At 58.4% G+C, this 17,526-nt stretch overlaps 1 protein-coding gene across 1 annotated transcript; it reads right to left on the bottom strand.

The window, feature by feature from the left end:
* Nucleotides 1-4,566: 4,566 nt before the first annotated feature.
* Nucleotides 4,567-16,850, bottom strand: LOC144678317 (uncharacterized; the record flags this gene model as incomplete). Its single annotated transcript, XM_078538142.1, has 3 exons — nt 16,759-16,850; nt 12,580-12,751; nt 4,567-4,747 (listed from the first exon to the last, which is right to left on the bottom strand). Coding segments are annotated over exons 1-3 (417 nt in total), but the record flags the coding sequence as incomplete, so codon positions are not given.
* Nucleotides 16,851-17,526: the final 676 nt, after the last annotated feature.

The following is a 17,526-nucleotide window of genomic DNA, read 5'->3' as shown; positions in this document are numbered from 1 at the left end:
GCCCTCCCCTCCCCCTCCCCTCCCTTTCCCCCTCCCCCCTCCTCTCCCCCGCTCCTCCCCCCTCCCCTCCCTCCCTCTCCCCCTCCCCCTCCCTCTCCCCTCTCCCCCTCCCCCTCCCCTCCCCCTCCCCTCCCCCTCCGCCTCCCCTCCCCCTCCACCTCCCTCCCCCCTCCTCATCCCCTCCCCCTCACCTCCCTCTCCCCCTCCCCCTCCCCTCTCCCTCTCCCTCCCTCTCCCTCTCCCCCTCCCCCTCCCCTCCCCCCTCCCCCCTCCCCCTCCGCATCCCCTCCCCCTCCACCTCCCTCTCCCCCTCCTCATCCCCTCCCCCTCATCTTCCCTCTCCCCCTCCCCCTCCCCCTCCCCTCCTCCCTCCCCCTCTCACTCCCATCTCCCCTCCACCTCCTCCCTCCCCCTCCCACTCCCCCTCACCCCTACTCCTCCCCTCCAGCCCCCCGCTCTCTCCGGCTGGAGAGTCTAGAACATGGGGCTGGGGGGGGGGGTGGGTGGGGGTTGTTGGGGGGGGTCATGGTCACAGGGGTAAGGCCGTTTTGGACGGAGGCGAGGAGAACTCCCTTCGCTCCGAGGGCTTGAGGGGACCTCCGCCATTTCCCGAGGCCCGAGGAGGCTTCAGCCCGTTCGAGACCCTTGGTGAGGGATGGTGGGGGCGCGGTGCAGGGAAAGCGGGGTCCAGGTTCGAAGAGCAGCCGCGGTGGTTATTGAGTGGCGGAGCAGGAGCGAGAGGGGCTGAATGGGCCTCCTCCTGTTCCTGTGTAACAGGCTCGAGAGGGGCTGAATGGGGCCTCCTCCTGTTCCTGTGTAACAGGCTCGAGAGGGGCTGAATGGGGCCTCCTCCTGTTCCTGTGTAACAGGCTCGAGAGGGGCTGAATGGGGCCTCCTCCTGTCCCTATTCTCCCATCTGCGTTTCCTCACAATGCGGCCTTCCACAAAGGGCGAATACGAGCATCGGCCACAAGGGGGCTGAGCCCGGATTTTATAGCCTGCCGGGCGGCAGTGTCTCCCCCCGCGTGTCTGCTGCCCTTGTCCTTCTAGGTGGTAGAGGTGGTGGGTTTGGGCGGCGCTGTCGAAGGAGCCTTGGCGAGTTGCTGCAGTGCATCTTGTAGATGGTACACACACACTGCTGCCCCTGTGGTCGGTGGTGGAGGGAGTGAATGTTTGTGGATGGGGTGCCGATCGAGCGGGGGCTGCTTTGTCCTGGACGGTGTCGAGCTTCTCGAGTGTTGTGGGAGCTGCAACTCATCCAGGCAAGTGGGGAGTGTCCCATCACACTCCTGACTTGTGCCTTGTAGATGGTGGACAGGCTTTGGGGGGAGTCAGGAGGTGAGTTACTCTCCGCAGGATTCCCAGCCTCTGACGAGACATCTCTGGGTGACCGTTCACCAGTCTATGGAAGGGAGTTTGGCAGAAGTGTTAATAAGTAATGCTGGATCCTCGAGTGTACACACCGTGGAGAAGAGGACGATGTTCCTAAACAACAGCAGAACCCAGGATGACATGTCAGCTGGCAGGACGGAGACGGGGCAGAGCCAGCGGCCCAGGGCAGAGGAAGGCCTGGACGAAGATGGTCTGACGAATTTAAAACGTTTCAATGCGATCACCTCTCATTCTGCTGCACTCCGGGGAATATCTGCCCGTCGTCTTTAACCGAGTTCACCATCCCCAGGGCGTTTCACCGGAGGGTAAATCAGACACACTCTGACCCCGAGCCACACGCGGGGATATTAGGGACAGGTGACCGAAAGCTCGGTCAGAGAGGTGGGTTTTTAAGGAGCGTCTTAAAGGAGGAGAGAGAGAGAGAGTGACACAGACAGAGAGAGAGGGAGAGGGAGGTGGAGAGGTTGAGGGAGGGAATTCCAGAGCTCAGGGCCCCCCAGGGAGCTGAAGGCACGGCCGCCAATGGCGGAGCGATGGAAATCGGGGGGATGCTCGAGAGGCCGGAATTGGAGGAGCGCAGAGATCTCGGAGGGTTGTAGGAGGTTACAGAGATAGGGAGGGGTGTAGGGGCTGGAGGAAGTTACAGAGATAGGGAGGGTTGTCGGGGCTGGAGGAGGTTACAGAGATAGGGAGGGTTGTAGGGGCTGGAGGAGGTTATAGAGATAGGGAGGGTTGTAGAGGCTGGAGGAGGTTACAGAGATAGGGAGGGGTGTAGAGGCTGGAGGAGGTTACAGAGATAGGGAGGGTTGTAGGGGTTGGAGGAGTTACAGAGATAGGGAGGGGTGAAGGGGCTGGAGGAGGTTACAGAGATAGGGAGGGGTGTAGTGACTGGAGGAGGTTACAGAGATAGGGAGGGTTGTAGGGGCTGGAGAGGGTTACAAAGATAGGGAGGGTTGTAGGGGCTGGAGGAGGTTACAGAGATAGGGAGGGTTGTAGTGACTGGAGGAGGTTACAGAGATAGGAGGGGTGTAGGGGCTGGAGGAGGTTACAGAGATAGGGAGGGTTGTAGGGGCTGGAGGAGGTTACAGAGATAGGGAGGGTTGTAGTGACTGGAGGAGGTTACAGAGATAGGGAGGGGTTGTAGGGGCTAGAGGGAGGTTACAGAGATAGGGAGGGTTGTCAGTGCTGGAGGAGGTTACAGAGATAGGGACGGTGGTTGGGGGCTGGAGGAGGTTACAGAGATAGGGAGGGGTGTAGGGGCTGGAGGAGGTTACAGAGATAGGGGAGGGTTGTAGGGGGGCTGGAGGAGGTGACAGAGATAGGGAGGGTTGTAGTGACTGGAGGAGGTTACAGAGATAGGGAGGGGTGAAGGGGCTGGAGGAGGTTACAGAGATAGGGAGGGGTTGTAGGGGCTGGAGGAGGTTACAGAGATAGGGAGGGTTGTAGTGACTGGAGGAGGTTACAGAGATAGGGAGGGTTGTAGGGGCTGGAGGGGGTTACAAAGATAGGGAGGGTTGTAGGGCTGGAGGAGGTTACAGAGATAGGGAGGGTTGTAGTGGACTGGAGGAGGTTACAGAGATAGGGAGGGGTGTAGGGGCTGGAGGAGGTTACAGAGATAGGGAGGGTTGTAGGGGCTGGAGGAGGTTACAGAGATAGGGAGGGTTGTAGTGACTGGAGGAGGTTACAGAGATAGGGAGGGGTTGTAGGGGCTAGAGGAGGTTACAGAGATAGGGAGGGGTTGTCAGTGCTGGAGGAGGTTACAGAGATAGGGACGGTGGTTGGGGCTGGAGGAGGTTACAGAGATAGGGAGGGGTGTAGGGGCTGGAGGAGGTTACAGAGATAGGGAGGGTTGTAGGGGTTGGAGGAGGTTACAGAGATAGGGAGGGTTGTAGGGGGCTGGAGGAGGTGACAGAGATAGGGAGGGTTGTAGTGACTGGAGGAGGTTACAGAGATAGGGAGGGGTTGTAGGGGCTAGAGGAGGTTACAGAGATAGGGAGGGTTGTCAGTGCTGGAGGAGGTTACAGAGATAAGGAGGGGTGTAGGGGGCTGGAGGAGGTTACAGAGATAGGGAGGGTTGTAGGGTTGGAGGAGGTTACAGAGATAGGGAGGGTTGTCAGTGCTGGAGGAGGTTACAGAGATAAGGAGGGGTGTAGGGGCTGGAGGAGGTTACAGAGATAGGGAGGGTTGTAGGGGTTGGAGGAGGTTACAGAGATAGGGAGGGCTGTAGGAGGTTACAGAGATAGGGAGGGGTGTAGGGCTGGAGGAGGTTACAGAGATAGGGAGGGGGTGTAGGGGCTGAGGAGGTTACAGAGATAGGGAGGGTTGTAGGGGGTTGGAGGAGGTTACAGAGATAGGGAGGGCTGTAGGAGGTTACAGAGATAGGGAGGGGTGTAGGGGCTGGAGGAGGTTACAGAGATAGGGAGGGTTGTAGGGACTGGAGGAGGTTACAGAGATAGGGAGGGGTGTAGGGGGCTGGAGGAGGTTACAGAGATAGGGAGGGGTGTAGGGGGCTGGAGGAGGTTACAGAGATAGGGAGGGGTGTAGGGGGCTGGAGGAGGTTACAGAGATAGGGAGGGGTGTAGGGGCTGGAGGAGGTGACAGAGATAGGGAGGGGAGAGAGTGAGGAACCTGGAGGGATTAGAGAATAAGGATGTGTATTTTTAAATCGAGGTGATGCTTTAACATGGACCCCGTGTGGGTCAGCGAGCAGGGGGAGTGATGGCTGCGAATTTTCGATGGGGTGAGGTCTACAGATTTCACTCCTTAGACGTTCGACCCCCTCCGCCGGTCGCTCGCCAGTGAGACCCGAGCTGGAGTAACACATCCAACTCCGGCCCCTCCACTTTGGAGAAGGCTGTCGAGGTCTCGGGGGTGGGGGGGTGCGGAGGGGATTGGGGGGGGGTGAAGAGCCGGGCGGGGAGACTCTGTGGGACTAATCGACAAAGAGCTAGCATGGGCAGATGGGACAAGTGGCCTCCCTCCGCGCTGCCTCATCGGGAGTGTTGGACGGGACAGCGCGGAGGGAGATTCCCGATCGGCCGGCCGAATCCGACCGCAGCCTGCGGAGCTAGGCCGCAAACCCCAAAACCCGCCCTCGGAAACGCGCCCCCCTCCCATCTCCGCCACCCCCACCCCCAACCGACACCCGGGGGCCAAACCCAGCTGGTCCCTTACCTGCTGGAGCATGCTGGGAGGCAGCGTGCCCGAGGGGCCGGAGGTCGGGCTGCTGTAACCGGGCCGCTTCTTGACCAGGGCCAGCGGCTGGTCGGCAGGGGGGCCTGAGGCCTGCTGCTGCTGCTGCTGCTGTTGCTGATGCTGAGGGGAGGTGGGCCCTTCCCTGGCCGCGGGCCTGTCCCTGCCGCGGGGAAAGAACAGGACAGGAGAGTGAGAGGCTTGCGCGGCGTCGAGAGGAGGCCCGAGGCCGGAGGCCGGAGAGAGAGAGGGCCCATTTGGGGGCGTGGCCATCTTGTCCCCTTCCCCCAACCCCCCCAACCCCACCCCCCGTGTGGGTGAGCGACCCGCCGCACAGAAGCACCACCGATAAGGTCCCCGTGGTTGGCGGGGAAACGAGGTTGGGCAATAAGGGCCGAGCCTTGGCCTGGTTGGGGCCGTCGTGTGGGAGACGGGGGTTAAAGGTCACGTGGAACACGGTCAAGGCCAAAGGGCACCCGGGGTTCGCTCGGACCCCCGTCCACGGTAGCCCCGCCGTGCCCGCAGCCCCAGGAGCAGGCCATTCGGCCCCTCTGCTCCGTGCCGGTGTTTCTGCCCCCCCCACCCCCACCCCCACAGACACCGGCCTCCTCCCGCCCCCCCCCTCCCTCCTTTATCTACCCCCCCCCAACAGCCGATCCCCATATCCTTCTATTCCCCCTCTCCCACCTTCCCCCCCCGACCACCCCGCCCCCTTAAACACATCCACACACTATTCACCTCGACCTCCCACCCCCTCAACCTCACCCCCATTCTCCCCGCTCTCTGGGGACAAAGGCGGCGGGAGAGAGGGGCAAATTTCCCCGGCACCTTCCACCCCGCCCACCCAGGCGCCTCTCCGCCAACGAAGGGGATTCTTTTCCCAGCGCGGTCACCGTCGTAGCGAAGGAGGCAAGGCAGCCAAGTCGCGCACAGCAAGATCCCACGAGCGCGCGGGGTGCTAAAAGGCCTGGGGAAACGTCCGTCCGCCTCACTCTTCTTCCACTGGAGGCCGTGGGAGCTTTATGTCCACTTGACAGGGCGGACAGGGGCCTCGGGTTTAACATCTCACACTGAAGGACAGCAACTCCGACAGTGCGGCGCTCCCTCAGCGCTGACCCTCCGACAGTGCGGCGCTCCCTCAGCGCTGACCCTCCGACAGTGCAGCGCTCCCTCAGCGCTGACCCTCCGACAGTGCGGCGCTCCCTCGGCACTGACCCTCCGACAGTGCGGCGCTCCCTCAGCACTGACCTTCCGACAGTGTGGCGCTCGCTCGGCACTGACCCTCCGACAGTGCGGCGCTCCCTCAGCGCTGACCCTCCGACAGTGCGGCACTCCCTCAGCACTGACCCTCCGACAGTGCGGCGCTCCCTCAGCGCTGACCCTCCGACAGTGCGGCGCTCCCTCAGCACTGACCCTCCGACAGTGCGGCGCTCCCTCGGCACTGACCTTCCGACAGTGCGGCGCTCGCTCGGCACTGACCCTCCGACAGTGCGGCGCTCCCTCAGCACTGACCCTCCGACAGTGCAGCGCTCCCTCAGTACTGACCTTCCGACAGTGCGGCGCTCGCTCGGCACTGACCCTCCGACAGTGCGGCGCTCCCTCAGCGCTGACCCTCCGACAGTGCGGCGCTCCCTCAGCGCTGACCCTCCGACAGTGCGGCGCTCCCTCAGCGCTGACCCTCCGACAGTGCGGCGCTCCCTCAGCACTGACCCTCCCACAGTGCGGCGCTCCCTCAGCGCTGACCCTCCGACAGTGCGGCGCTCCCTCAGCGCTGACCCTCCGACAGTGCGGCGCTCCCTCAGCACTGACCCTCCGACAGTGCGGCGCTCCCTCAGCGCTGACCCTCCGACAGTGCGGCGCTCCCTCAGCGCTGACCCTCCGACAGTGCAGCGCTCCCTCAGCGCTGACCCTCCGACAGTGCGGCGCTCCCTCGGCACTGACCCTCCGACAGTGCGGCGCTCCCTCAGCACTGACCTTCCGACAGTGTGGCGCTCGCTCGGCACTGACCCTCCGACAGTGCGGCGCTCCCTCAGCGCTGACCCTCCGACAGTGCGGCACTCCCTCAGCACTGACCCTCCGACAGTGCGGCGCTCCCTCAGCGCTGACCCTCCGACAGTGCGGCGCTCCCTCAGCGCTGACCCTCCGACAGTGCGGCGCTCCCTCAGCGCTGACCCTCCGACAGTGCGGCGCTCCCTCAGCGCTGACCCTCCGACAGTGCGGCGCTCCCTCAGCACTGACCCTCCGACAGCGCGGCACTCCCTCAGCACTGACCCTCCGACAGTGCGGCGCTCCCTCAGCGCTGACCCTCCGACAGTGCGGCGCTCCCTCAGAACTTAATGGATCCTCACTAAAACCTTCACCCACCCCCACTGCATTCCGACATCGTCGCTCTGAAGTCGGGCCTTAAAGATCGACAGGCCCTAGCCCCAGCGTCCGCCGCTGACCCGACTGACCTTTGCAGCCGCAGTGCTGGGGGTTTGGGTGGGTAGGGAAGTGGGGGGAGAGAGTCGGCCATGGGGAGTTCCCATCCATCTCGCTAACCCCTCCCCCTCTCCGCTACGTTTTTGAGGCGTGGTCACTTGCTGCAAACAGTGGAGCCAAAATGCTCGCAGACAGCTCCCCTCCCACCACCTTGGAGAGAAGCGTTGGATCCCTCACATCCGTCCGGGCGGCGAAGCGAGGCGGGGTTCCCCAGACGAACGCCTGCGCCTGGACCCCGGGCTCTGCTTGGCCTGAATTGTCGGCGGGCGGAGTTCGGACTCCCCCGGGGGAGACGTCTGGGAGTGTTTGATGGGGACGGTGTAGAGGGAGCTTTACTCTGTATCTAACCCCGTGCTGTACCTGTCCTGGGAGTGTTTGATGGGGACAGTGTAGAGGGAGCTTTACTCTGTATCTAACCCCGTGCTGTACCTGTCCTGGGAGTGTTTGATGGGGACGGTGTAGAGGGAGCTTTACTCTGTATCTAATCCCGTGCTGTACCTGTCCTGGGAGTGTTTGATGGGGACGGTGTAGAGGGAGCTTTACTCTGTATCTAACCCCGTGCTGTACCTGTCCTGGGAGTGTTTGATCGGGACAGTGTAGAGGGAGCTTTACTCTGTATCTAACCCCGTGCTGTACCTGTCCTGGGAGTGTTTGATGGGGACAGTGTAGAGGGAGCTTTACTCTGTATCTAACCCCGTGCTGTACCTGTCCTGGGAGTGTTTGATGGGGACAGTGTAGAGGGAGCTTTACTCTGTATCTAACCCCGTGCTGTACCTGTCCTGGGAGTGTTTGATGGGGACGGTGTAGAGGGAGCTTTACTCTGTATCTAACCCCGTGCTGTACCTGTCCTGGGAGTGTTTGATGGGGACGGTGTAGAGGGAGCTTTACTCTGTATCTAACCCCGTGCTGTACCTGTCCTGGGAGTGTTTGATGGGGACGGTGTACAGGGAGCTTTACCCTGTATCTAACCCCGTGCTGTACCTGTCCTGGGAGTGTTCGATGGGGACGGTGTAGAGGGAGCTTTACTCTGTATCCATCACCGTGCTGTACCTGTCCTGTGAGTGTTTGATGGGGACAGTGTAGAGGGAGCTTTACTCTGTATCTAACCCTGTGCTGTACCTGTCCTGGGAGTGTTTGATGGGGACGGTGTAGAGGGAGCTTTACTCTGTATCTAACCCCGTGCTGTACCTGTCCTGGGAGTGTTTGATGGGGACGGTGTAGAGGGAGCTTTACTCTGTATCTAACCCCGTGCTGTACCTGTCCTGGGAGTGTTAACTCCTGGTGCCTTTGATATCATGTGTGGTTTTACTTAAACGTTGTGAAGACAATGTCCTGATTCAGAACCTGCTGGTAAATCCTGCTACATATGAATCATCTTCTACCATCGTCTGCCACATTGATCCTGTCTGAGGCAGGCTGTAGGCGGGGCCCTTAAACTAGGCCGAGGTACAGCCTGAGGCCTTGTTGCTGAGTCCGACATGACATCTGCAGCCCGCACTTGCTGGGGGTGGGGGGAGTTTAGTTGTCACTTTTTGGGATTTATGATTTTCTCCCACGCTCCACCAGGGAAATGAGTTATTGGCCCAGGCACTCCTGACCAGCCGGACACGTCCCGGGAAACCCAGCTCATCGCAAACGCGTCTCCTGCCACGTGTCAGGACTGGCCTGGCATTTGCTTCCCCTTTGACCCTCCTCCCCCCGGGCTCACGGTCTCACTGGGCATCAGCACAACAGAATTTACATCAAGACAGCCAGTCCCATAACACCCCAAATTTACAAATCTCACCCTCAACCGCCTCGCCACACCCCTCCCTATCTCTGTAACCTCCTCCAGCCCCTACACCCCTCCCTATCTCTGTAACCTCCTCCAGCCCCTACAACCCTCCCTATCTCTGTAACCTCCTCCAGCCCCTACACCCCTCCCTATCTCTGTAACCTCCTCCAGCCCCTACACCCCTCCCTATCTCTGTAACCTCCTCCAGCCCCTACAACTCTCCCTATCTCTGTAACCTCCTCCAGCCCCTACACCCCTCCCTATCTCTGTAACCTCCTCCAGCCCCTACACCCCTCCCTATCTCTGTCACCTCCTCCAGCCCCTACACCCCTCCCTATCTCTGTAACCTCCTCCAGCCCCTACACCCCTCCCTATCTCTGTAACCTCCTCCAGCCCCTACACCCCTCCCTATCTCTGTAACCTCCTCCAGCCCCTACAACCCTCCCTAACTCTGTAACCTCCTCCAGCCGCTACACCCCTCCCTATCTCTGTAACCTCCTCCAGCCCCCTACACCCCTCCCTATCTCTGTAACCCCCTCCAGCCCCTACACCCCTCCCTATCTCTGTAACCTCCTTCAGCCCCTACAACCCTCCCTAACTCTGTAACCTCCTCCAGCCGCTACACCCCTCCCTATCTCTGTAACCTCCTCCAGCCCCCTACACCCCTCCCTATCTCTGTAACCCCCTCCAGCCCCTACACCCCTCCCTATCTCTGTAACCTCCTCCAGCCCCTACACCCCTCCCTATCTCTGTAACCTCCTCCAGCCCCTACAACCCTCCCTATCTCTGTAACCTCCTCCAGCCCCTACAACCCTCCGTATCTCTGTAACCTCCTCCAGTCCCCTACACCCCTCCCTATCTCTGTAACCTCCTCCAGTCCCCTACACCCCTCCCTATCTCTGTAACCTCCTCCAGCCCCTACAACCCTCCCTATCTCTGTAACCTCCTCCAGCCCCTACAACCCTCCCTATCTCTGTAACCTCCTCCAGCCCCTACAACCCTCCCTATCTCTGTAGCCTCCTCCAGCCCCTACACCCCTCCCTATCTCTGTAACCTCCTCCAGCCCCTACAACCCTCCCTATCTCTGTAACCTCCTCCAGCCCCTACACCCCTCCCTATCTCTGTAATCTCCTCCAGCCCCTACACCCCTCCCTATCTCTGTAACCTCCTCCAGCCCCTACAACCCTCCCTATCTCTGTAATCTCCTCCAGCCCCTACAACCCTCCCTATCTCTGTAACCTCCTCCAGCCCCCACAACCCTCCCTATCTCTGTAACCTCCTCCAGCCCCTACACCCCTCCCTATCTCTGTAACCTCCTCCAGCCCCTACACCCCTCCCTATCTCTGTAACCTCCTCCAGCTCTTACACCCCTCCCTATCTCTGTAACCTCCTCCAGCCCCTACACCCCTCCCTATCTCTGTAACCTCCTCCAGCCCCTACAACCCTCCCTATCTCTGTAACCTCCTCCAGCCCCTACACCCCTCCCTATCTCTGTAACCTCCTCCAGCCCCTACACCCCTCCCTATCTCTGTAACCTCCTCCACCCCTAAACCCCTCCCTATCTCTGTAACCTCCTCCAGCCCCTACACCCCTCCCTATCTCTGTAACCTCCTCCAGCCCCTACAACCCTCCCTATCTCTGTAACCTCCTCCAGCCCCTACACCCCTCCCTATCTCTGTAACCTCCTCCACCCCTAAACCCCTCCCTATCTCTGTAACCTCCTCCAGTCCCTACACTCCTCCCTATCTCTGTAACCTCCGCCAGACCCTACACCCCTCCCTATCTCTGTAACCTCCTCCAGCCCCTACACTCCTCCCTATCTCTGTAACCTCCTCCAGCCCCTACACCCCTCCCTATCTCTGTAACCTCCTCCAGCCCCTACACCGCTCCCTATCTCTGTAACCTCCTCCAGCCCCTACACCCCCTCCCTATCTCTGTAACCATCTCCAGCCCCTACACCCCTCCCTATCTCTGTCACCTCCTCCAGCCCCTACAACCCTCCCTATCTCTGTAACCTCCTCCAGCCCCTACAACCCTCCCTATCTCTGTAACTTCCTCCAGCCCCTACAACCCTCCCTATCTCTGTAACCTCCTCCAGCCCCTACAACCCTCCCTATCTCTGTAACCTCCTCCAGCCCCTACAAACCTCTATATTCCTGTGACCTCCACCAGCCTCCGCAACCCTCCATATCCCTGTAACTTCCCCCAGCCCCTACACCCCTCCCTATCTCTGTAACCTCCTCCAGCCCCAACAACCCTCTCTATCTCTGTACCTCCTCCAGCCCCTACAACCCTCCCTATCTCTGTAATCTCCTCCAGCCCCTACAACCCTCCCTATCTCTGTAACATCCTCCACCCCATTACAACCCTCCCTATCTCTGTAATCTCCTCCAGCCCCTATAACTCTCCCTATCTCTACAACCTCCTCCAGCCCTACAACCCTCCCTACCTCTGTAACCCCCTCCACCCCCTACAACCCTCCCTATCTCTGTAACCTCCTCCAGCCCCTACAACCCTATCTATCTCTGTAACCTCCTTCAGCCCCTACAACCCTCCCTATCTCTGTAACCTCCTCCAGCCCCTACAACCTTCCCTATCTCTGTAAACTCCTCCAGCCCCTACACCCCTCCCTATCTCTGTAACCTCCTCCAGCCCCAACAACCCTCTCTATCTCTGTACCTCCTCCAGCCCCTACAACCCTCCCTATCTCTGTAATCTCCTCCAGCCCCTACAACCCTCCCTATCTCTGTAACATCCTCCACCCCATTACAACCCTCCCTATCTCTGTAACCTCCTCCAGCCCCAACAACCCTTTCTATCTCTGTACCTCCTCCAGCCCCTACAACCCTCCCTATCTCTGTAACATCCTCCACCCCATTACAACCCTCCCTATCTCTGTAATCTCCTCCAGCCCCTACAACCCTCCCTATCTCTGTAACCTCCTCCAGCCCCTTCAACCCTCCCTATCTCTGTAACCTCCTCCACACCTACACCCCTCCATATCACTATAACCTCCTCCAGCTCCTACACCCCTCCCTATCTCTGTAACCTCCTCGAGCCCTTACAACTCTCCCTATCTCTGTAACCTCCTTCTGCCCCTTCAACCCTCCCTATCTCCGTTACCTCCTTCTGCCCCTACAACTCTCCCTATCTCTACAACCTCCTCCAGCCCTACAACCCTCCCTACCTCTGTAACCCCCTCCACCCCCTACAACCCTCCCTACCTCTGTAACCTCCTCCAGCCCCTATAACCCTCCCTATCTCTGTAACCTCTTACAGCCCCTACAACCCTCCCTATCTCTGTAACCTCTTACAGCCCCTACAACCCTCCCTATCTCTGTCACCTCCTCCAGTCCCCTACACCCCTCCCTATCTCTGTAACCTCCTACAACCCTCCGAGATCTCTGCGCTCCACCAATTCCGGCCTCTCCAGCATCCCCCGATTGCTATTGGCTCCACCACTGGCGGCCGGGCCTTCAGCTGCCTGAGGGGGTGGCCCTGAGCTCTGGAACTCCCTCCGTCCACCTCTCTCTCTCCCTCTCCCTCTCTCTCTCCTTCCTTTAAGACGCCCCTTAAAAACCGACCTCTTTGACCAAGGTTTTGGTCGCCTGTCCCTAATATCCCCGCGTGGGGCTTGGGGTCAGCTCCTGTCTGAGTTATTCTCCCCTGGGGTCGTTTTGCCTTGTTAAAGAGGCCTTGCGGCTGCCAATTATTGTTCTAACCCCCCACCTTCTACTTACACCATGAGCAACGTGAGGGCCCTCCCGGCTGTTGGAAGGCCTTCCTCCACTGACTGGCCAAGGCCGATGGGATCTACCGGGTGCTTGCGTTTGATTGGACAGCTTGGGGGCGGCCCCGTCCTGTGATTGGCTTGTGGCTGGTGTCTCTCGCCCGACTTCAAGCTTGGGTGCCCTGCGGAAGAGATGACCACACCAATCAGACGCCACCTCATTTTCCCAGCAAGATTCACCCTCTCCCTCCCGCTCCCCTCCTTCCCTTCAGCCCCTCAGAGTGCGGCACCTGTCCTGGGAGTGTTTGATGGGGGACGGTGTAGAGGGAGCTTTACTCTGTATCTAACCCCGTGCTGTACCTGTCCTGGGAGTGTTTGATGGGGACGGTGTAGAGGGAGCTTTACTCTGTATCTAACCCCGTGCTGTACCTGTCCTGGGAGTGTTTGATGGGGACGGTGTAGAGGAGATAGGGAGGATTTTGGGGGCTGCAGGAGGTTACAGAGAATTGGAGGGTTGTAGTGGCTGGAGGAGGTTACAGAGATGGCGGGTTTGTAGGGGCTGGAGGAGGTTACAGAGATAGGGAGGGTTGTAGGGGCTGGAGGAGGTTACAGAGATAGGGAGGGTTGTAGGGGCTGGAGGAGGCTACAGAGATAGGTGGGGTTGTAGGGGCTGGAGGAGGTTACAGAGATAGGGAGGGGTGTAGGGTCTGGAGGAGGTTACAGAGATAGGGAGGGTTGTAGGATCTGGAGTAGGTTACAGAGATAGGGAGGGGTGTAGGGGCTGGAGGAGGTTACAGAGATAGGGAGGGTTGTAGGGGCAGGAGGAGGTTACAGAGATGGGGACTGTTGTAGGGACTGGAGGATGTTCCAGAGATAGGGAGGGGTGTAGGATCTGGAGTAGGTTACAGAGATAGGGAGGGGTGTAGGGGCTGGAGGAGGTTCCAGAGATAGGGAGGGTTGTAGGGGCTGGAGGAGGTTACAGAGATAGGGAGGGGTGTAGGGGCTGGAGGAGGTTACAGAGATAGGGAGGGGTGTAGGGGCTGGAGGAGGTTACAGAGATAGGGAGGGTTGTAGGTGCGGAGGAGGTTACAGAGATATGGAGGGTTGTAGGGGCTGGAGGAGGTTACAGAGATAGGGAGGGTTGTAGGGGCTGGAGGAGGTTACAGAGATAGGGAGGGGTGTAGGGGCTGGAGGAGGTTACAGAGATAGGGAGGGGTGTAGGTGCTGGAGGAGGTTACAGAGATAGGGAGGGTTGTAGGGGCTGGAGGAGGTTACAGAGATAGGGAGGGTTGTAGGGGCTGGAGGAGGTTACAGAGATAGGGAGGGTTGTAGGGGCAGGAGGAGGTTACAGAGATGGGGACTGTTGTAGGGACTGGAGGATGTTCCAGAGATAGGGAGGGGTGTAGGATCTGGAGTAGGTTACAGAGATAGGGAGGGGTGTAGGGGCTGGAGGAGGTTCCAGAGATAGGGAGGGTTGTAGGGGCTGGAGGAGGTTACAGAGATAGGGAGGGGTGTAGGGGCTGGAGGAGGTTACAGAGATAGGGAGGGGTATAGGGGCTGGAGGAGGTTACAGAGATAGGGAGGGTTGTAGGTGCGGAGGAGGTTACAGAGATATGGAGGGTTGTAGGGGCTGGAGGAGGTTACAGAGATAGGGAGGGTTGTAGGGGCTGGAGGAGGTTACAGAGATAGGGAGGGGTGTAGGGGCTGGAGGAGGTTACAGAGATAGGGAGGGGTGTAGGTGCTGGAGGAGGTTACAGAGATAGGGAGGGTTGTAGGTGTTTGAGGAGGTTACAGAGATAGGGAGGGTTGTAGGTGTTTGAGGAGGTTACAGAGATAGGGAGGGGTGAGGGCGTTGGATCGATTTGAATACAAGGCTGTGAGTTTTGAAAGTGGAGGTGTTGCCGGTCCGGGAGCCAGTGTGAGTCAGCGAGTACAGGGGGTGATGTGTGAATTGGAGCTGGTGTGAGTCAGGAGGCGGAGTGGGGCTCTGTGGGTGGGGAGGCTGCTGTTTACAGAGTTTTATGAAAATGAAAGCATCGATGAGATTTTCACTGGCGGATGAGCTCAGGCTGGTGGGAGACGATGTTAGAGAGGAGGAAGCCTTTGCAAGATGGAAACACATACACACTCCCGCACACACTCACGCACACACATTTCCTTGCACACTCACGCACACACTCCCTCGCACACTCATGCATGCACACACTCCCTCACACACTCACGCACACACATTTCCTTGCACACTCACGCACACACACTCCCTCGTGCACACACTCCCTTGCACACTCACACACACACCCTCCCTCGCACACACACACCCTCCCTCGCACCCTCGCACACACACTCCCTTGCACTCTCGCACGCACACTCACGTGCACACGTACTCCCTCACATACTCATGCACATACACACTCCCTCGCACACTCACGCACACACACACTGCCTCGCACACTCAGGAATATACACACACAGACATGCACTCAGTCACACACGCTCACTCACATGCACTCACACACAAACAGACAGTCACACTCACACACATGCAGTCACATGCGCATTGACACACACGCAGTCACACATGCACTCACACTTACACTCACACATGCACTTGCACACCCGCACTCATACACACACACATGCACTTACACACGCATTCACACACTCACACACACTCACTCACACACTCACACACACACACAGTCTCTGACGCACTCACTCACACACACACACACACAGTCTCTCATGCACACAGTCTCTCACGCACACACACAAACACACACATGGACACACACACACAGACACAATCTTACACTCTCTCACACACACACACACAGGCGCATGCATGCTCCCATGCACACACACACACACACTCACTCACACTGTCTCACACACACACAGACACACTCTCTCTAACACATATACACACACAAACACAGACACACATACACTCTGTCTCACATACAGGCACACTCTCCCTCCACACATACACACACACTCTCTTGCTCACACGCACAAACACAGACACAAACTCTCGCTCACACGCGCACTCTTCTCTCACACACACATGCAAACACAGACACACACACACACACACTCTCTCTTTCGCTCACACATCTCTCCCACACACTCACTCTCTCACTTACGCACACACTCTCTCACACGCACAAACACAGACACACACTCTCACTCACACATCTCTCTCACACACTCTCCTGCTCACACACACACACCATCTCTCTCTCATGCACAAACACAGACACACACACATGCTCTCTCTCACACACATGCAAACACAGATACACACACACTCACACACACACACACACTCACACTCACACTCACACGCACACACACTGAGTCTCTGACGCACTCACTCACAAACACACACGTGGACACACATACGCAGACACAGGCACAATCTTACACACACACACGCTCACACACACACTCACGCACACACTCACATGCACACACATGCACTCACAAACACACACATGGGCACACATACGCAGACACAGACACAATCTTACAGACACAATCTTACAGACAGGTGCATGCACGCTCCCATGCACACACACACACACACTCACACTGTCTCACAAACACACAGACACTCATACACACACACACACACTCTCTCACTCATGCACACACACTCACACGCACAAACACAGACACACACACACTATCTCGCTCACACATCTCTCTCACACACTCACTCTCACTCACGCACACACACTCTCCCTCTCACACACACACTCTCGCTCACACACGCACACTCTCTCTCACATGCACAGAGACACATACAAACACTCTGTCTCACGTACACACACACAAACACAGACACACACACAAACTCGCATACACACACACTCTCTCACACACACACACACAAATGCACACACATGCACTCACTCACACAAGCACACACTCAGACTCACACACATTCTCTCACACACACACACACACATGCACACACTCACATACACTCTCTCACACACAGTCACACTCACACCCCCACACACACTCACACATACACACTCCCACTCACACTTACTTACTGAACGCGATCTTATACAACGCCCGGCTGACACAATCCCCGTGACACAGCCTTGTCCCGACACGCTTACACCCTCCTCCCTCCCACAGCTGTCCCTCTCTTCTGAGATCAGAGAAGCTAAATCCTTACCTTCCAAGATGTAGACTCGAAACCCATTCATCTCTTTGATGTACTGGTAATTCATCACTGCCATGTTGGAGTGTGCACTCGAGCGGGGTGGGGTTGGGGGGAGAGAGGGAGAGAGGTGGGGGTGGGTTTGGGGGGTTAGAGAAAGGCGGAGTGGGTTCACCCCCTCTGAGACCGGTCCTGAGAACCCAGACCCCGGGGGCAGAGGTGGCGCGGAGCAGAATGGCAACCAGTGGAGTGGGACTGGCCGCACATGGAGATGGGAATCGCCCCACTCTGCCTACCCCCTCCCTCCCCCTCAGCGATAGGGGCACAAAGTCTTCCCCCCCACCCCCCTCAGACTTAAAGCCGCTTCTTAAAATTTCACATGTGCACAGGCCGACACGGGCATCGAAGGTGTACAGTCACCCTTGGAGTCAAGCCTCTCCCTCTCTCTCTCACACTCTCTCTATTCCCCTTTCTCCCGCTCCCTTTCTCTCTCTCTCTGTCTGTGTCTGTCTCTCTCTCTCTCTCTGTCTTTCTCTCTGTCTCTCTCTCACACACACTCTCTCCCTCTCCCTTTCTGCCTCTCCCTGTCTCTCTCTCTATCTCTCTCTCTCTGTATCCCTCTCTCTCTCTCACACACTCTCTCTATTCCCCTTTCCCCCGCTCCCTTTCTCTCTCTCTCTGTCTCTCTCTCACACACACTCTCTCCCTCTCTCTTTCTGCCTCTCCCTGTCTCTCTCTCTCTCTGTATCCCTCTCTCGCTCTCACACACACTCTCTCTATTTA

This window comes from Cetorhinus maximus, unplaced genomic scaffold (assembly GCF_964194155.1).
Source record: "Cetorhinus maximus unplaced genomic scaffold, sCetMax3.hap1.1 HAP1_SCAFFOLD_4016, whole genome shotgun sequence".
Classification (NCBI taxonomy): Eukaryota; Metazoa; Chordata; class Chondrichthyes; order Lamniformes; family Cetorhinidae; genus Cetorhinus; species Cetorhinus maximus.
The sequence above is the reverse complement of the archived record's forward strand: the minus strand, read 5'-3'. Positions and strand labels throughout refer to the sequence as shown.